This window comes from Barbus barbus, assembly GCF_936440315.1.
Source record: "Barbus barbus genome assembly, chromosome: 19".
Classification (NCBI taxonomy): domain Eukaryota; kingdom Metazoa; phylum Chordata; class Actinopteri; order Cypriniformes; family Cyprinidae; genus Barbus; species Barbus barbus.
In genome coordinates this window covers 18,339,339-18,360,483 of record NC_136747.1, presented here as the reverse complement: position 1 = coordinate 18,360,483, position 21,145 = coordinate 18,339,339, and the positions used below count along the sequence as shown (strand labels likewise).

Here is a 21,145-nt window from a genome sequence, read left to right as displayed (position 1 = left end):
ATTTATTTGCTCTATTGTCTGTTTCAAGTACTATATTCACTTTTGCAATATTGCCATGCCAGTCTGTATTTTGATTTACTCTAAAAACATCATTACCATCATAATAACGGTAATCAATGACCAATTAAGACAAATATCCTAAAAATAATAATAGTTTAAAAAGTATGATTATTATTATTATCATTATAGGAAGAGGAACACTAAAGAAAGATATAAGGAAAAATAATCCCACCCCTCCCACCGCCCTTCAATATAATTTACATTTATGTTTCAATGCAATTTAAAAAAAGTGTCTGTATGTTTAGAAGAACGAATCTTGCTCTGGCCTAAACATGTTATAATAGGCTATAGCTAAATTATTCAGTGAAAGCTGAGTTAAAAGAAAACATCTACATTAACAAGTTTGTCCATTTTTAATGTGCAGTGGTTAGAGCGGTTAGAAGTCCATCCACATTCAGTGAGATGCTCGGCACTGGGAATGAATGGGTGCTGTCGACGCCCCGCCCCATCCGGTTCTTCTGTCCAATGAAAACGCACGATGCACCATTATGGGACGTCACGCACACTGGCGTCGTGTCGGGATTGGAATGTAACAGAGGAACAATCGGAACAACTGAGCAATAGGTGATTGGGCTCTCGGATCCAGGAACTCAGTTGATTTTATGTGTTAAGGAAACATCCTGTGAAACTCGCTCACTGTCCTCGTGTTTTCGCCGAAAGCGAAACGCCGCTTTCCAGAGCCGGTGTCCCGATGAAGAGGAAATCTACTTCTAGCGTGTGTGAAGGTCCACGGAGAGCGCAGGGATAAGAGAAATGCAGGGATTCGTAAGGTTACCGTCGTTCCGGTGAACTGCCCCGTCTTTATCATTGTTTCGGAGGTGAGTGGAGTTACTCTGCGAGCGGCGGGCTTTAGTTTAATCTGGACGTGTGGTTCGGAAACGCCAGGGCATCGGAGATAAACCTCGGTCGTTGTATTATTAACGACTTTCCATCTTTTCCAGAGGGACCCGCTGCTCTCCAAAGACAAACTCTATGAGTCAGTCCCGCCGCAACTCTCCAGCGCGAGTCGGACCGTGCGACGCATTTATCTAACGCGCATCCCGTCAACAAACGTTTGAATTACTCCACCGGGGGAAACTAAGTCAGTGAGTAAGCATACCTGATTGTGTGTTTATGATGATCTTAACAGGTACGGTTACTGTTACGGCTGCCCTGTGAAATGTTGCTACTAGACAGACGAGGGAGAGCGCGGAACCCGATGTAAAATCGCCCACATGCGCTGGATCAATCGCATGCTGATCGGTGATCGGAATCTGAAGAGGGAAGACGTGAGCTGTAAATCCTCGCAGACTGGAAGATGGCGGAGCAGTACTATAGCTGGAGAAGGTGGTGTTAAGAGACAAACTTCCAACCGCTTGAGATTTATTTGCAAACATCGAGATCTGGCCTTCAGGACACATGCAGGCCAAAAAACGATATCTGATCTCGCTCTTGACTGGCGCGTTTCTAGTTCTGCTCTTTTACTTTGGAGGAGGAGGGGTCCCGGGTCCGGCGGACACGGGGTCCAGGAGCCGGCATGGATATAGTCGTCCCGAGCAGCCGTGGCCACACTTCTCGGATCCCTTACAACACTTCAGCCCGTGGGACCATTCAGACACGGAGGAATATAACGTGCACATATCGCCCAGGCAGAAGAGAGACCTTAACTCGAGCGTTTACAAGGGCAAGAGGTGCCGCATGCAATCATGCTTCGATTTCTCCTTGTGTCAGAGGAACGGATTCAAAGTGTACGTGTACCCGCAGCAGAAGGGCGAGAAGATCTCGGAAAGTTACCAGAACATTTTATCCACCATCGAGGGCTCTATGTTTTACACTTCTGACCCTGGTCAAGCGTGTCTGTTCGTCCTGAGCTTGGACACTCTTGACCGAGACCAGTTATCGCCACAGTACGTGCACAATCTCAAAACTAAGGTGCAGAGCTTGCCTCTGTGGAACAATGGTAGAAATCACCTCATATTTAATTTGTATTCGGGCACGTGGCCCGACTACACGGAAGACTTGGGCTTTGACATCGGTCAGGCCATGCTGGCCAAAGCGAGCATCAACACGGAGAACTTCAGACCCAACTTTGACGTATCCATCCCCTTGTTCTCCAAGGAGCACCCAAGGACCGGTGGGGACAGGGGGTACTTGAAATACAACACCATTCCACCTTTTAGAAAGTATATGTTGGTATTTAAGGGGAAACGCTATTTGACTGGCATCGGCTCGGACACGAGGAATGCCTTATATCATGTTCATAACGCGGAGGATGTAGTTCTCCTCACCACCTGCAAACATGGCAAAGACTGGCAGAAACACAAGGACGCGCGATGTGATCAGGACAACGCCGAGTATGACAAGTGAGTCCTCAAACTTTTGTTTTCTCGTCTCATAGTCTTTTCTGAGCTAATTTTCACAAATACCACACTAACTTATTAGCCACAGCTGTCAAAATGACACAAATCTGCAGTCCCTGCTTTATCGTGGGTTATCAGTCTTTCCTCCTTGGTAGTTGTGTTTCAACATTTCGGCTTTTTTTCTTTTACGTTTTGAATATGTCAGTAACATTGATTAGATAAATAGGCTGTCGCTTGCTGTATAGGCTATTCATCCAATTAATGTTATTGCTCTCAGTTTCTAATAACTTAGCCTACCTGTTAAGTTATTAAAAATCTTCGCCGTCATCGTTTCCTTTAGCGCACGAAAGTGTCTGCAACTTTACAAAGGCCATGCATATCTAATTAGGTAAACACTGAGGCACTTGAATGGTTGTCTGTTGCTAAACAACTCAATGTGACATTCTAGTACCGCTACGCCTCACTCCTTTTCCACCATAATTTGGCGGAACATGTATTCGTAACTAGGTTTAAATGCGGTGTAAAATAGGTTTCAAAATTACAAATGTGAAACCCTGCTTAACCTAGAGTTATACGTGGCCTTAACCTGAGGTTTTAGTTAGGAGAACGTTCACACGAGATAAAGCACAGTGTAAAAAAACTGTGATATTTTAAGTAGTCTGGGAAAATAGTATTCAGGTTGCAAATGGGTCACGGTTTACTTTGTTTACAGTCTAATTACATAAAGACTAAGTACAACTTTTTGTTTAATCATTTTGTGGAGTTTCATAATTACACTTTCTTGCTGTTGTGATTATAACACAGAATAGGAGTTGGACACTGTGATGTAAACCACTTCAAAGATGTTTTGTCATGCCGTCCAATTTACCCAGCAATGTGCCGTTTTTATGCGAGCTGTTTCAGTGATTTGTGTCATCTTGAATATTTTTGAAGCAGTGCTTCTTGTGCCATGGAGACCAGCAGGGCTCCCTGGTGTTTTTACACCAGAATATGAAACACTTTTATTGCTTTAGAAAGCCATTGATATGACACACACACACACACACTCACGCACGCGTGCTCTCCCAGGTACAGAAGCGAGCTGTAATCCTTTCTGTTTTATATCCTAACTCAATTGCACTGATTTTAAAAAACATCCACCATGGGAATTTCACCCTAATCTGGATATGTTCAGACACGTCTCATATGCTCGAAATATAACGCTCTCTCAACAGAGAACGGGCATATGACCTTCCATAATTAGAAAGCTGACCCAGTATAAATAAACTGTAATTGGAATCTTTTTTTTCTCCTGAAATGTTAACGCGCTCACAAGTAGATCCGTCACACTGGCCGTTAGCCCTGCCGGTCTTTATACAAGCTTGATTTCTGATTAAACAGATAGTAGTTAATCAATAATCCACTTTTCACTTCCCTGATCTGTTGCCCATTTTCTAAAAGTGAATGGATTACATAGTCAAGCACCCTGAATCACAGTCCGTTAGAATTCACTGATAATTTCACTGTACGTTGTGAGAGTAATTACCTGGCGCATATCACTTCAAAACAGCCTGAGTGCTCATTAATGGGATTTCAGACTCAGCACCTAGAGGTAGTCAGCACTCTTCCTCCCGCTCTAGCCCACTCCTGGTTAGTCATGGCACTAATGTTGGTCGGTGTGCAGATATTTTTGGCATGTTTCTCCCTCCCATGATGCTGCTGAGCTGCTTCTCAGCAGGATGTGGTGCTGTTAATTGGGGTGTAAGTGTGTGTGCGTGTGTGTAAGGCAGAACAGCTGTTTGTAACATGAGCGAGCTGAGCCATGCAAAAATGACCCGGCTGACAAGGGTCTGCACAATTAATTTTTTTTCTCCTGTTTGGTAGGTTTGTGTTTGCCATTTGACAACGTTTCTTTGGGAATCTCAGGTTACTTAGATTATACTTGTTCTTCCATATTACCCAAAAGGATTTGAGCTTTTTTGCAGATTTACCTTTTCGACTGCATGATTTTTCAGCTTTTAAAATGACTTGCATCTGAATGGCTTCAGGCACCGGTGGTCTGACAGTGAGTCTGCCAGACTTGTAGCTGAGACTTGGCCCTGAGATTGAAATTCCTCCATGCCACGGTTTGGAATTTACCAAGCTGGAATAATTCAGCAGTGCCAAGCGTTATTAAACAATAGATTCATTCAGTACTGTGTCACAAAGCACAGCGCTGGTCACTGCCCCTGCTGGAAGAGTGGAGGAAATCCAATCTGCCTCAATGTGATTTGTGGAAGTTGTCACATTGATATGATACAGATGAAGGAAATGATTTCAAATTCCCCTGCTGCAAATGATATTCAGTCTGGTTATAAGAATCTGTCATAGTCTAAAACTTTTTTTTTTTTGTTGGTCCTATTAAATTGTATAAATCTTGTTTCCTGGAAAATGAGTCACTGCATAGTTATAGAAGGGTAATATTTGCAATGTCAACACCCCCCCCCCCCCCCCCCCCCCCTCACGGTATCTGTAATAACTGTGTTTTTTCCTTCTTTAATACCTAAACAGATTTTTCAGACTTTATTAACTGTTCTGTGAGCCTTTTGCTCACCAGGCTACTCGAGGACAATGCAAGGACCAAATTTAACATCTTTTATTCCTGCCCACAGACATAGGCTTTAATCATTCCAAGAACACATTGGAAAAAAGAGAACGAGCTCGTTTCCTCACCTCTAGTTGATGGATGGCTTTGTGTCGGTGCATGTGCAATGAATGTCCGTGTTATACTTGTATTTATACATAAACAGGATGAAATTGCATTAACGTCTTGAAAGGTCTGTAGCAAATACCATAGTTTAATTTCTTTAATATGAGGCACTCCTCTCTGCTCTTTTGATCCGTTTCTGTTATTTGTTTCTGTTGTCACATTAATAAATCATGAATTTTTCATGATCTCACCTCAGTCAGATAAAGTAGTGGCCAGAGCTTGTGTGACAAATGCTAATGTGAGGTAATTAGCCTGAATAGAGTTCTGCTTAATTACTGTTGGTTGATTATATATTTCTCTGCATAATGTGCTTGGGCTAAGGCTGGCTTTATCTGATCACAGCATTGGATAAATTGCATACTAAAGCAAGGTGGTAATTTGTGTGTCTTGAGTTTTTTTTTTATGTTTCCTTCATAGATGAGCTTTGAAGATTTTTCATGTAATTAAATTTGTTGTTCACCAGGTTGAGGCGTAGATATTGTCCCAGGTTTCTTGTTCGTGTTTGTGTGGGTGGTCACCACCCCCCATTTTGTCCATCCCTGTCTGGGAGCTCCGTCCCCCGACTCATTGACCCACTTTCAGTGGGATTACCACAGGAACACTCCCTTAGGCCACAGAAAAAGACCACCAAGCGAATTCGGAAACGGCCATTGCAGTCTAAACTGTTGTAAGTCAATTATTACTAAGAGTAACTACAACTGACTCTGGGGCAAAAACTAGCATGCTTTGAAGTTAAATTCTGGATGTTAAAAGCTAGTACCAAGCCATAGCAAAAGAACTTGCAGTAATTGAGAAAACAAGATGCAAAAAGATTATTTTTATCCAAAGCCTGTCAATGAGCTCTTGAAGAGTATGAATTAATAAGTGGGATTTAGAATTGGAAAAGCATCTTTCATTTCCTCTCCATGCCCCGCCAAAAACACACATCTTCTCAAAGGAATTTGCAGAGCAGACCATTGATTGGTTCACAGTTCAGCGGGATCTCTGGGAAGGTATGTCGTTTTGAGGTGCATATTTATGTCTCGCTTTCTAAAAGAATGTAAACGTTTTCATAAACACTTCCCAACCAACTCAGTAAGAGATTTAAATGATTTCTTAAAATATAAATCATTAATATGCATTTTTGTTCAAAGATAAGATTTGAAGAAAATACTTTTTTTTTTTAAAGAAATCTAATGCTCAACGAAAGTTGCATTTATTTAATCCAAAATAAACAGTGAAATTGTGACTATTACAATTATTATTATTATTTTTTTATTATTAAAAAATGTATTACAAACTGTTTTCTATATGAATATTTTATAATATTATTTATTCTTTTGATGGCAAAGCTGAATGTTCTCCTGCTACTGCTTCAGTCTTTAACTGATTTGGTGCTCAAGAAACATTTTATATTATCAGTGTTATCAGTATTTTTGTGTAAACCATAATGCATTTTTTCAGGATTCTTTTATAAATAGAAAGTGCAAAAGAACATTGTTTATTTATTGCTTAATTTTTTATAACATTATTTATTAATGTCTTTACAGTCACTTTTTGATTAAGTAATTGCATAATTAAGTAATTTGATTAATTGCATACAAATTAACACTAAATAAAAGTGTTAATTTCTTTATTTCATCAACCTTTAAACGATACTGTACAATGAAGGACTAGCAAATGGTTTCACTCACATAGGAGTTTTTTTGTTTGTTTTTTAAGTCTTAAGACATTTGTCTGCTCGTGTGGCAGCTGAAATTGTGATGTCAGTGCTGGTGGTGGATGATAGGCCCTGAGGGTGCTGGTCTCCTCCGTGACCATTAGCCACGAGTATTAGCTGTGGCCTTTTAATCCAGCTCTCAAGGGAGAAAGTCTTCCACCACTGCTGTGGTTTTTACCATCTGTAAATCAGCCTCACAGCCTAACACAGCAGTTTGCATGCTAATTACGTGCTAAAAGAAACAGTCCAACCTTCTTCAATACCAGACTTGTCAGATTCAGCTTCGCACTCATTTTGGGACGTATGAAAACATGTCTACAGTAGTCAGATGCTTGGAGACACGTGTCGTTTAGTGCTGTTAAATGTTGTATAGCCACAGCAATGTTTTTTTTCTTAGCAGTTTTAGTAGCAGATGATTTTGAAAAGATGTCAGATCATATAACAATGTAGATGCAGGGGTAGACAATAAGGGAAATTTGCCCCAGTGTCTTTTGAAGTTCACTGGCCCAACTATAAAAACCACTGGCCCAGGTCAACGCGTCGGGTATTGATCCCAATAATCACGAAAAAGAACAGTTTGCTTGAACAACATGAATAACATTAATTTTTTTTAAGGTAGGTTTAGTGCAAAGTGCAGCAAAACTGTGCAAAAACATGAAACAAGTGCAAATAAACCTATTGCATAGGATTCATCACTCCAGTAAAGCCAATTCTTGCTGAAATTTCCTTGTTGTAACGGAGAGCGCAGCTGATGGTTGCTTAGCAACGACAGACGCCTCCGCGCTTTGGAAAAAAAGAGAAAGCGGCGCGCCTAGCGTTTTCCACGAGTTTTTAGTTTTTCCAAAGCGCTCGGGCGGTTGCGCTCCGGAGGCGTCTGTCGTTGCTAAGCAACCATCAGCTGCGCTCTCCGTTACAACAAGGAAATTTCAGCAATGGATTTCCAACACCGAAAACACTTGCTGTAACTCTGTTACAAGATTTATTTACTAAGAAAAGTAAAACGCCGCAGTGTTTGGGTGCACCCCATACTTCAAAAACGCTGCTGAGGTTTCAAAGTAACGGAAAAGGTGAGGAAGCGGATTGGTTGGTTCTTGTCACATGACCCGCGGTGCGCTTGCGGCATTCTGAAAAGTTGAGATGTTTTTATCTCGATGCGGCGCAGACGCGCCTCGAAAAAACGAGCGCGTCGCACCACGACCGCGTCGCTTCCATTATGAGCGCGCATACCGCGCGTCTCCATTTGAAATAACGAACTTGAGCGCGCAAAAGACGCGATATGTGAGCGGCCCCTAAGGCTGTCGGGATCACGTAACGTGTTAGCGGTGGTTACCGAGACGATTTAACAGAAATCAAAACACAGAACCACAGGTAATTAATGTGAAATTAGACTTTTTTTTAATCGAGGAATTATTTTTACTGGCCCCACCGGGCTAGTGGTTGGAGCGATCTGGTGGCCCTGACGGTTTTAAAAGTACGTCCGGGCCACCGGGCCATTTATATTGTCGACCCCAGAGATGTAAATACATTTACGCTGAATGTATTTCTCTTCGATGCTGACTTTTAGTGCTGAATTGACTCTCAGAGATGATACAAATGATAGTAAGGCATTATGTGAGGTCGGTTAAATTGTTCATTCTCTGGAGCAAGTACTCTTCTTTCTTTTGCGCACTGTTGTAGATGAAAGCGTGAAGGAAGGTGGGAGATTCAGGCCTATTATCCTACTGCAAGGTGTATTGTTGTACGTTTGACTGTGTTTAAGATGTTCCTTAAAGGAACACTCCACTTTTTCTGGAAATAGGCTCATTTTACAACTCCCCTAGAGTTAAAGAGTTGAGTTTTACCGTTTTTGAATCCATTCAGCCTATCTCCGTGTCTGGTGGTAGCACTTTTAGCTTAGCTTAGCATAGATCATTGAATCGGATTAGACTATTAGCATCTCGCTCAAAAATGACCAAAGAGTTTTGATAATTTTCCTATTTAAAGCTTGACTCTTCTGTAGTTACATCGTGTACTGAGACTGACGGAAAATGAAAAGTTGCGATTTTCTAGGCCGATATGGATAGAAACTATACTTTCGTTCCGGCGTAATAATCAAGGAAACCGTGGGTGCAGCAGGCGCAGGGATATTACGCAGCGCCTGAAAGTAGTCCCCAACTAGGTAACTACTTATGATATAGCTGGGGACTACTTTCAGGCGTAATAATCCTTGATTATTACGCCGGAACGAGAGTATAGTTCTTAGCCATATATGCCTAGAAGATCGCAACTTTTCATTTTCCGTCGGTCTTAGTGCACAATGTAACTAGAGCTGCACGGTTAATCGTTAAAAGATCGCGATCTCAATTCAAACACCCACGTGATCTCATTCCTCAATGTCAACTATTCGCCCGTGTCTATTAAACCTTTGAAAAAACTTTACCGGAACATTCAAATCTGTGTTCGTGCTGCCGCTGGCACAGAGAGAGCCGTTATCATGTAGGTAAGAAACAGCTTCACAAACAGTTTCTCTAAACTACACCGTATTATATCTGTCTTACTATTCATTCATATCACAGAAATACTGGGATGAAAGTTTGTTTGGATATAAACATTGTCTATAGTAGCGATCAAAAATGAGCAAATCACCTTTTAAAAGTAATTTACGCTTCAAATAACGTTTGTGTAGGTTACACTGTTTAGCCACTAGGTGGAGACAAGTGACTGTTAAAAATGTATTTATTGAATCATTCATTCAAGAGATTTGTTCAAAAATGCTGATTCATCCAGTAATGAAACAAGTGAAGTATTTGAGTGAGTCATTGAATCATTCATTCAAACCAATTTTTCATAATTTTAATATTACATTTTTTTCTTTGTTAAATATATTATTTTAATATTTTATATATTTAAATGAACAATTAAACATTAATTAAACACTCTTAAAATGGCTGCAGCAATTAATATTGTCTCAGCCTTTTGTAAATTATGCGTTAATTTATGTTCAGAATCGTGGGAATATCGTGATCTCAATTTGAGACAAAAAAAATCGTGATTCACAATTTATCCAGAATCGTGCAGCTCTAGATGTAACTACAGAAGAGTCAAGTTTTAAATAGGAAAATTATCGAAATTCTTTGGTCATTTTTGAGCGAGATGCTATTGGTCTAATCCGATTAAATTATCTATGCTAAGATAAGATAAAAGTGCTACTGCCAGACCCGGAGATCGGCTGAATGGATTTAAAAACGGTAAAACTCAACTGTTTAACTCTAGGGGAGTTGTAAAATGAGCCTATTTCCAAAAAAAGTGGAGTGTTCCTTTTAAGGAGTGTTTTTGCACTGCTGTGAGAACATTTGATCCCTTCGAGTTCATACGTTTGAACCTAAAGACTTGGTCTGTTAGAACGTTTTCATGCGCAATTATAATAGAGGTACAGTAGGTTTTTGTGTAGTCCAGCTACAGCCTTCATTTAAAAGTATACAAGAGAATGCATAATCGAACTTTAGGATTAAATATACTTTGTGTGTCACCATTTCAGCTCAAACATGAAATGTTGTAGCCCGACTGAAATCTACTTTTAAATGTTAAAGAGTCCTCAGAACACAGGATTGGCCCTCTTTTGCCCTGGGCCATCAAAAAGCCAGCCCTCTCCCAGAAGGTTAGGGACTTTTTACAGCTTCAGGGTAATTCGCAAGACTTGTTACCTTTTATTAGAGTCGTATCATGGACTCCATCACACTAAATGTTGGCCCTTTTGAAACAAAGCTCTCACTGTTCGGCCGTTTCATTACAGCGAGAAACGAAAACAAACATTTTTCATTGATGGTCAGCTCCGTTCTGAGGAATTTGATGAGGCATTGCTTAAATTCTTTGTAGACATTTTTCTTTTTGTGTGTCATACATGCAAGTCTACTGGGAGACTGTATAGGACAGTGGGGGGGGGGGGGCTGCTATAGAAAGAGCGTTTTGTTTAAGTGCTAGCTGATCTAATGGCTCGCGCCCAAACCGTTTTATGGTTTGATTTGACTACCTCTCCAGTGAAAAGGCTCTCTTGCCCCCGGGTGCTGAGGGGCTCCTTTGTGCGAAAGTTTGCTCAGATTCTTTCGCAGCCTGTGCCTTGTTGACACCACTGCCCCTTCTCATCTCCCACAGGAACCCCCTTCCTCTGCCAAAAGCTCTGAAACAACTTCCCCCTCCCCCCTTCAGACTTCCCATGCTTTTCCCCCTCAGAACTCAGATTCACAACAGTGAGACAAGCCTGATTTCTGCCATAGCTTTTGAATTCTGGAAGGCATCAAACAAAAGGCCGCACAGAGATGCTGGCGACTCTTGTTTGGGAGCTTCCATGATACTTCATGGTTCAGTGCCTGAGCTGTTGCTGTTGTAGAAAAGAGGGGGGTGCAGACGGCATCTGGCGAAGCTGAGATTGAAGTCTAATGTAAGAAATGTACTTTTTGCTAGATTTGTAGGGTGTGATAGTAGTAAGCATAATTTTTGTACTGTTGCTCGAACACTATTGGTTTAAGGGATGTTTATGTAAACTACCATTCAAAAGTTTTTTTTAATAAATCTTATGTTCACCAAGGCTGAATTTATTTGATCAAAAATACAGTAAATACTGATTTGATGCTTAAAGATTTTCTTATTGTTATTAAAGTTGAAAGTTCTTACTGAATAAAAGTGTTAAATTCTTAAAAAAATAAAAATATTGAACGTTTGGGTAACCCTGGACAAAGAATGCTTGTTTTGGACCCCACTGTATGACAGGACAGATGCGCCTGTTACTTTTCTAAGTAACCACTATAAGATTTTCATCTAGGAATGGATGATAAAACTGTAAAAATTTCATGGACATATTTTGACAGAGGAAATGAGTCTTTTTAACCTGGGCCATTAATCAACACCCATAGCAACCACAATGCAATACGCTAAAAACCACCCGTAACACCCTAGCGTAGTGTCGACAAGCTTTGGTTAACACCTTTATTGATGCAGTATGTTTTTCCTTGCATTGGAAGTAATGGTTTAATTATTACTTCCCCCAAGGTCTCGTAAGATAAGACACGTATGAAGGTTTATAGAGAATGTAGGGTAAAGTTCAGCTTTTCATGTTCTATAAATAATTTGATGTCAAGAATTGCAAAGTAGTTTAGAGCTCTTTTCAAATGAATCCACTTTCATTTGAGGAACTCTCAGACCTGCGCAGGGTTTGACATTAAGCTTTTTCCATGAATGTCTTTCACATGCACTGTAAAAAAAGAAAAGTTGACACAACTTAAAATTGTAAGGCAACTTGCTGCACAGCTTTTTTGAGTTTACTCAACTTTTAAACAAAGTAGTTAACTTAACTCAATTCACTGAGTAAGGTCACATGTCTCCCAATTTAAGATGTTTTGTTCAGCTGATTGAGTTTTTATAGTTAAAAAAAACTTATAAAAATTATAAAATGTCAACTTTTAATGTTATTTTCACATGACTTAATAAAGTATGTTCAGTTGACTAAAAATGTGTTTTTAATCAACATTATTACAAGGTTAAAAAATAAAGCTACTACAGGCTTGATATTTTGTTCCAGGTTTTATTTTAAACCAGCAGCAACATGGTGTGGAAATGAAAAAAAAAAAACACACCATGTTTAACACTTTAGCCATAACCCTTATTGTTAAAAAAAGTAATAAAAAGGGTAGGCAGAAGAATAAAACCCTTTTTTTTTTTTTAAAGAGTACTTTAACATTCAAAGTGTTATCACATTCAACTGGTCCTAAATACTTGAAACATTCTATCTTTTAAATGTTTAACATTTTAAATTAACACTGAACGTGTTACAAAATGAGCAGCTTTACAATATTTATAAGTGCAAGTTAACGTTTGTTCCGAAAGTTCTGAAACAGTGGCACAATGTTTATCACAACCTCAAGTTTACAGTTTAAACAAAAACAAGTCAAAACAAAATGCAAGCACATTGCAAAAAAAAAAAAAAAAAAAAAAAAAAAAAACTTTATCTACTTGTATTTTAAATGCTTAAGATACAAACACAAATGCAACGTCACAGTAATAGCTTAGTTTTGAGGGACTGTACCCTAGCAGAGCAATGAGTGCCCATCTCCATGAACACTTTCTCAATGACCTCGAAAGTGTATTTCAGTTGCTTTGGGTACTCAAAGTCCAAGGCAAACAGAAGGCCAAACAGGTATGCAAGTCTGGAGCATCTCGCAGTACAATCACCTCCTCCAACACAACAGCAAATTTTGTGACACTGGGCAGTGTACTGGTGGGGACATCATCTTCAATTACAATAAGGATTCCCACCTTCATCCCTCTGGTCTGTCTGTCCTCTGGAGTCTTGTCCTATTAATAATAATCATAATAATAATAATAATAATAATAATAATAATAATAATAAAATGAATAAATCAATATCACTTGACACCAATAAAAACAACAAAGTAATTCTATACAATGTGCTCTTAAGTTTGTATCCCACTTGCAGAATCTGCAAGATGTTTATCATTTTATATAGTAAATACACAAATTACAATTAGCTCTTTTACAATTTAGTACTGCCCTGAATAAGCTAGATCACAATAAAAAGCAATTATAACAACTAAGATGGTATATTTTAAGTCATTATTCAGTTTCATTGCAAAATCTATCAAAAAACAAGTGATTGGTGAATGAGGCCGTCATGTTAACTGTAATAAATTGCATACCCAATCATTGACTAAATTGTTGTATTTGCAAAAATATACTTTGAATCAAAAACCAATAAATCATCAAAACAATCTGTTAGCTGTTGACACAAAAATTCACATTCCTATTAGTCACTCATGGTCATGTGGCAAGATGTTGTATATCTGTAGAAGAAAAATTAAATACATGCACAAATCCATGAACATGACCGAATTTGCTAATTTATTTACTCGTGTGTGTGAGACATTCAGAATTAAATTAATTTGCAGAGATTTGTACAAAAAGAGACATGTTTGTGAATACAATTCTTCTCTTTTGTATTAACTTAATGCATCACAATTTGTGGTAACGTTACTTTGAATTCTATCATATTTCATTGCAGACACAAGTTGAAATGTTTGTTTGTGGATAGCAAAATACATTTACAAATTCGATCAAATTCATTGATTTTTGTGCATGTATTTGTTAATAATATAAAATCTAAATCAACTCCATAAAATCATACTTACTTTAAATGAGACGTTTGCAGTCTTGTCGACTCCGTTGAGTAACGTTAGTGTAGAAACACGTGAGAAAGCCTAGCCATGCTTCGAAGGCCACAGGAAAATAATTTGCAGATTTTCACTGCCTTTGAGTTCAGTCTGAAACGTGAAATTCAAATATTAGGCCACTGTAACGCGTGTGTGAATTTAAATTTAAGATAAAGAGTCTTAATAAAATATTTCTTTGGTGTATTGCAAATATTTCCAAATAAAATAGTATATCAGTGCATTATAACGTCAAAGTTAACATAGTTTAAAATAATACGTGGCGATTTCTAACTTGTTCTTAACTTACCACGATCACATCAGGTTCTATTCTAAACATTTCACATGCTGAATGCTGAAGTTGGGAGACTTGTTAACAATTAAGCTTGCTCGTGAAAAAAATTAATACCGTGCATAACTAGCCATAACCAGGGCTCTGAGATCAAGCTGATACATGCTACTTTTACAAACGACTTCAATATAAATGCATATAGCCTACTTATTACTTATTACTTACATAAATCGATGGCTTTGAGTAGAAACACGTTGGCTGTGGGTAGATCGTAGGTCTCGCACACAGATGCTCAAAATGGCTCCTTCGCATAGCTCCTTCTTCGTCCAGTCTGTTGCTCTGTTCGTAGTTAGCGCGCTTCATTGCACATGCGCCAACTTCGTGGTCGTTACAATGCACATGCTCCAACCTCCAACCCAACTTGTATGCTTGTTAACTTGCATTTACAAATCGAATTTACAATTAATACTAGGTTGGTCCAACGATTGTTGAACCAACGTCTTTTCACTAGTTAAGCCAACTTTTTTGCATTTAATTGTCTAGTTAACTAAAATATAATCATTAGTCTAACTTTTTGTGAGTTGTATTTTTTACAGTGTGCGCAAATGGATTATGTACTCCTTCCTGAGTACATTTAACACACAAACAGCATAAAACAGGTAATTTACCTATATTTTACTTGAAATCATATAGAAATATGATTTTCTGTAAGGCTTTAAAATGATCGCACATGGGTATAATTACAAGAATGATATTACACCTTTTTAAATATTTATCTCTTTAGTCTGCTTTTGTCTTAACTCTCTTGTCATTCTCTCTCTCTCCTTTTTTGTTTTTTTTTTTGTTTGGAACGCAGCCTATATTAACTGAGTTAATTTCTAGCACTCACATATTGGTTTCCTGAAAAGGAAATTGAGACACAATAGTTCAAAAATTGCCTTTTTTTGTGGGCAAATATCATTTGAATTTTAAATATACAAAAATCAGTAATCTCAAGGCCTAACTTGTCTAAAATCAAAGGTCATTTGTCCCAAAGCATTTATTTGTAATACAGCTTCAGTACATTATCCTTCTTGGCTATAAATGTTTAATGTATCCGGTATGATACAAGGCCAGCCATATGGTGATCCTGAAATTATGTATGATTTGGTCAGCCTGACCTTGACTGTCTTGTGTGAAAAGAGGACTAATCTCCATTTGAGATTAATGTTCCTCTGTGATTATTTTTCACTACAGGTATGAGGGCAAGGTCACTAATAACTATAATATAGGTTGGTTTTGCAATCCATCATGGGCTAAATGCTATCAGAACTGTACTATTACCATCATAACTCTCTGCACATATTTTGAAAGCGAGTTTTGAGCGTGTGGCACAACATCTCTGTGCAACTGAGAATGCAGTTGTCTGTATTTGTCGTATGAGCTTGTCCAAGACAAACAGCAATGTCAAACCAGGCAATCTCACATGTTCACAGGTATTGCGAAGTAGCTGCTTGTGGTCTCTTCCAGGTTCCCAAACTCCTAATATGTAACCTGATTTAGTCCAGCGCTCCTTTCAGCTTCCCGTCAGGCAGAATTTGATCTATGACTTTCTTTGTCGTTGGCTGCCTCAAAGAAAAAGGGCTGTTTAACATAAGCTCTGGGTGAGCTGTGATGGGGTTCTTCGGGATTGTTTCATCTGCTATGTGATGGAGGGGACGCATAAGGTTTTTTTTATTCAATGACTTCTTTTCAACGTGCATCATCTTTGCTCTGCTCTGTGTCTGGGTGAGCATCATTCACCACATCAAAGAAAAAAGGCTGCCTTTGCTGAAAATCTGCCGCATGTTGCATCTCTGTTCTTCCCCCTTTCTCTTGCGCTTGCAGTGATGATGGGTGCAGCCGTTGAAATCTTTCCCCACAGAATAGCGAGAATAAGACTGTTTTTAAAGTAGTTGCCACTGTAGCATTGACACGATATTGGGCATGACTTTATGCCAGTTGACTCACACCAAAACAAGTATTTTACTTCCAGAGCATAGGTTCTTCTACAAGACGGAAAGAAAAATGTATTAATCAATCATGGCTGTGCATCAGACTTTGACACATTTCTTATAGGATGTTTTTAGCCCGTGAACATCTCCTCCACCATCTGAACTGAACTGACATAACCCTTGAATGCTGTAATTGTTTACTTGGCTTTTATGCATCCTTGTATTCCTTCCCGTCCTCATCGGAAACAAATGCTGAGGTATATGTGGTCAGGGCTTCCAGCTTTCTCTAGCTTGTGTGTGGGCTGACTTGGAGAGTGTTTGCCACTTTAAGTGGTTTATATGGTTAGCAACACAATTTTTTTTTCTGTCTCTCTGTTCCCCATGTTCCCCTCCTGTTTTCTGATGTACTCCAGCCGTTTGGTTCCCTGGTGCTTTTGGACTAGAGCATAAGTTGCTGTGGGCATTCATGTGGAACCTAGGCAGCAATACAGAATGAATTATTCAGCACCTGTGTTTTATTCATATTTTTTTTTTCTTGCAATTTTGTCGAGCATGTCCACTCTGTCTTTCATCTACACATGTGGCCTCTCTTTTGCTTTCAGTGTCACAAAACAATGGACGCTGTTTGAATTCATTCTGGTATCTGGATGATGATCTGAGGTTTTCCTTTTGATTATTGAAGAAGAAACCGCATCTAAATATGTATTATTCAGTTGCTTCTAATGTAGAGTATCAAGCGTTATACCCTACGAGCTCAAGATGCAAATGTCTTCTGTTGTGTAGTTCTCCTCCTTAAACATTAACCATCCGCTGCAGAAGAGCTCTCCACCCTCTCTCTAGTATTTAAGTAAATGTCATTAGCCAAGACCGGTCTAGCTACTGAAACCCTTTCAATGTAAGTCTCTCGTACAGTTGACCCTATTAGAAGCTTGTTGATGAAGCTGAAAACAGGCTATTGATTTAATTGATTTTGTGCACGCTAATGGATTTTGTGCAAGCCCAATAAAGATAATTGCCTCTTGGATTAACCTTTTTGTTGCAGAGATCCAAAAAAAAAAAAAACCTGAACAGATTTAGTCTTTAGATATGACACTAATTCTTTGAGGAAAAGCACATGATAAGGTCATGTACCAGTCACCTGTCTTGGCCAGAAATAAAGTAATTTCTCTCGTAACCACTTTGACCTTTCTTTCTCATTCTGTTAGACGAAGAGATCAGGAAGAGTCTGGCACTCGCCATTTGTCTTTGATCACTTTTTGTAAATCTTTTGAGTCTTAATGAGAAAACATGCTTACCATTTACAAAAAAAAAGTCGTTTTTTGTAAAGGTGTTTATTTACCTTACTCATTTTTGGGGGTTGTTGCAATGACTGATCTGTTAAAAAAATAGATTTATATTGTATGGTTTTTTGACATTTTTGTTTTTACAAGTGTGTGTGCTTTTATCATACCTTCATACGTTTACATAAATTCAATAAAACAGCAGAAGTTTGGAAATTTTGTCTGTTCGGTCTAAGAAAGAATAATCAATTATCAAAATATTAATTAGTTGCTCTATATTTTAACAACTTGTTTTGTTTTTAAACTCTTGTAGGGTAATAAGGCTTTCCCTTGTGATTCTGTCATGGAGTATCTGACATTGTTTAGTGCAGAATTGTTCAAAAACTTTCTTTAAGGTTTGTGCGTGAGAGCTTTCTGTGAGATCTAATTTTTTTTCACACATCTAGGCCTGTTTGCCATATTGTGTGAAGTTTTGCTTAGAGCATCATTAAATTTTCACCACTGTTTTCAATTCACCACTAGAGTAAATCTTATTTAACAGTGTGCTTTATTGATTTTTCGTGTTACGTTATTCTCAAGAGTAAAACGACAGATTCGGTGAATTAGAAGCATCTTCTCACTTCTCTAAAGGAATGTCTCATGTCACTTAGATAACGCTCTAGTCACCAAGCAACTGAGGCAGAAACTGAAAACTTTTTTTGGGGCTGTGCGGTAAAAAATGTTAAGGCTTTAAAATTGTCTTTCTGTTTTGTCTTAATATGGTGCTCTGGTTTTTATAGCAGCTGTAAGCATGTTGCTTTCATACATCTGACTCCTGTGACTGCTGTGGTCTCCTGTCTGGCAATGACTGACAGGTCCTGCTTGTCCTTATCATAACTGCGGTAGTGATTTGTACTGTCTCAATCATCCAGCTTGTTGAAGGTGTCAGTAGCTTGATGCTCCTATAGAATCAGTTCAAACTGTGTACCATTTATATAAAAAAAAAAAACACCTGGTGCTAAAAATGTGCTTTGTAAATGTTACTTAGTTGCCCTTTTTTCACATTACTTAAATCACAGCAGATCATTGTTCAATAAATTATGGTTCAGTTAATGTATAGGCGGCGATCCATATGAAAAAAGGACTGGAAAGATAGCAGCAAACACCCCTACTTAATCAAGGTGACTTTATACCATGCTAATTTCTGCCATTAGTTACCCGGTAAGTCGTTTTCTGATTGCAGATGGTAGATTTTACGGCTTTTTCAGTGCCTCTAGTGCCCTGGGCACAGCCGTAAATCATGCACGACTGCAAGAGGGGATCAGATCACACTCAGGTCAACTTACTCGGCAGACTGCAGTGCCTCTGAGGTGGCTCTTACCCTCTCAGGGAAGTATGGTGGGCTGCATTTCTTTCAGCGTCTGAGTGTCCTCTGTGAACTGAAGGGCCATGGCTGGGTTTTGCCTCAAAGGCGTTATTCAGCAAAAGCATTGTTTAAATGCCCCTTTTTCAGCAGGCTGGCTCACCGAATACAATTATGTTCCAGGAAAAGCCCAGGACCGCTGGTGAAAAGCTGAATGGCGGGTAGAAATTGTCAGGCTCAGAGGTGGAAGGAGACCATTTGTGACTGTAATTTAGCACATGAGTGAGTTGCACTATGGTTATTGTAGGTGCTCCGTCGACTGGATCTGGGGCGGCATTGCTTGTGACCCTGAGAGATACAAGACGAAGATGTGCGGTCCTGGACACATGGTAGTTGGATGTCTGTTGGGCAGCTGCTGTGAGCAAACACCTCATCTGGGGCCCCATTTATCCTGTGAATCTTGACAGCGGGAAAGAAAAGCCAGGTCAGCAGAATTTGTTTAAAAGGGACCTTCACTTAAAATAAACAGCAAGCGAGGCAATAGCCAGGAAGTAGAGCAGTGTAGCCTCAGCTTCACAGTTTAGAAAATGGAGAAAAGCAAAGCATCCAACTAGGCAAACAGTCTTTTTCCCCCAAGTCTTTTTTTCCATTTTAATCAGAACCTCTACAAAAGGCATCTGCATGTTATCATGTACAAATTGGTTTCACAAGTCCCCAGTCGCAGACAGTTTGGCCAGCGTCCATCATCGCAGTTGCCAAATACAAGTGATTCAGAATATGTCAGGAAGGACTTGGTCCTTCCACCCACCTCCAGAGTTCCTGCATTCGCCATTACAGAGAGAGCAAGAACAAAACCAATCCAGCTCTCCAGAAAAATCAATCAAGCTCAAAGCAAAAAGAGAATGGGGGAAACTGGCATTAGCCTGATGATTTTCTATAGAGCTGTGGAGACGTGCTTCTGTAATTAGACACTGCCTTCATTAACGTTTTCAACCGGGGGCTTTAATGAAAGGAAATGAAAGGCCCAACCTCACAGGGAGGAGAGGCAATTGTGCCGAATCTACAGAGATCGAGCTGCTGTGCGGGAACGTTCCAGCACAGCAACGTCCATCAATGCCCAGGAACAGATTTGCAATGCCAAGGCACTGCCGTTGTGCCCTCCCCCTGGATCCGAGCACAAAAGCTGTGTTCGCAGGAAAAAAAGAAGGGGGAAAAAGCCATCAGTAGGCCTTTCTTAGCCTCTGGACTTTATTTGCTACATTGTGTTGTGAAGAGCTCTTGGCAGGCTGTAGATTCTTGGAGGTGGGGCAAGGGAGATGCTTTTCCCCCTTATTGCTACGTGCCCATTAATCCATCATTCTCCAAATCGCTGCCAATACCACTGTCTGTGATTCCCAAAGCTGAACTGTCTGTCACAGTGCTATAAAATCCATCTGCTCTCTCTGGATATGGAAGCCATGTCTCAGCCTTAATCTAAGCAACACAGTAGAGAGGAAAACAACCTAGGTGGGAATCAGTGAAGTGCACAAATTCTCAACCGTGTCCTTTAAGGACCTTGTGATGGTTGAGGAAGAAAAGCCTTAACACTTTGCCCACCAGTGCACTACAGCTATGTAATGCAGTTATCGTGTCTTCACCTTAAACATCTGTGTAGTGGTAACCAGATATGAAATCTGCATGTACAACGTTGTACTAATGTTAATTTGGTTCAAAAATAGCTAGTGCCAAAAGGGTTCACAATTAGCATTAGCAATATTAAATCTGCAGGACAGTTAGGCCTAAGTGTTGCCATTATCACTGTCAAACATTAAGATGTTTTTTTTTTAATTAACTTGAGTTATTTAGTAGTTTGATAAACAATAATTAAAACCCCTTTCACACTGCACGTTGGTCCCGGAAAATTGCCGGAGTGCCTTCTGTGTGTTTCCGGGATCGATTCCGGGTTGGGGACCTAGTAACTTTGCCGGGTTCAGTCCTGGAACGAGCTCTGTGTGAACAAAAGCCAGAACCAATGCCGTAAAGGGTGTGTCGTAGTGATGATAGTGTAGTGACTTACCGGGTGTTTTGAAGGAAGATCAACTTTCACGGTGAAAAATATGTGCAAACTCTAATGAAGCAGAGATCAGGGAGCTCCTCACTATTCACGTTGAAACTGAGATCGTTCGCCAGCTTGTGAAACTGAACGCATCACATTACACGTCACATCGTAATGTTACGTGTCTTTATGGGATGTGTG

At 39.5% G+C, this 21,145-nt stretch overlaps 1 protein-coding gene across 2 annotated transcripts in view; it reads left to right on the top strand.

Moving 5' to 3' along the window:
- Nucleotides 1-548: 548 nt before the first annotated feature.
- LOC306885736 (exostosin-1b) overlaps nt 549-21,145 on the top strand; it is an 80,988-nt gene continuing 60,391 nt past the window's right edge. Inside the window, exons 1-2 of one of the 2 annotated variants that reach the window (XM_079442475.1) lie at nt 568-878; nt 1,002-2,402. In XM_079442475.1, coding sequence (XP_079298601.1) covers nt 1,459-2,402 — 944 coding nt within the window. In that variant the 5' untranslated portion in view covers nt 568-878; nt 1,002-1,458. Of the gene's footprint in view, nt 2,403-21,145 lie in introns of both variants that reach the window. The other variant, XM_079442474.1, reaches the window with a different exon arrangement.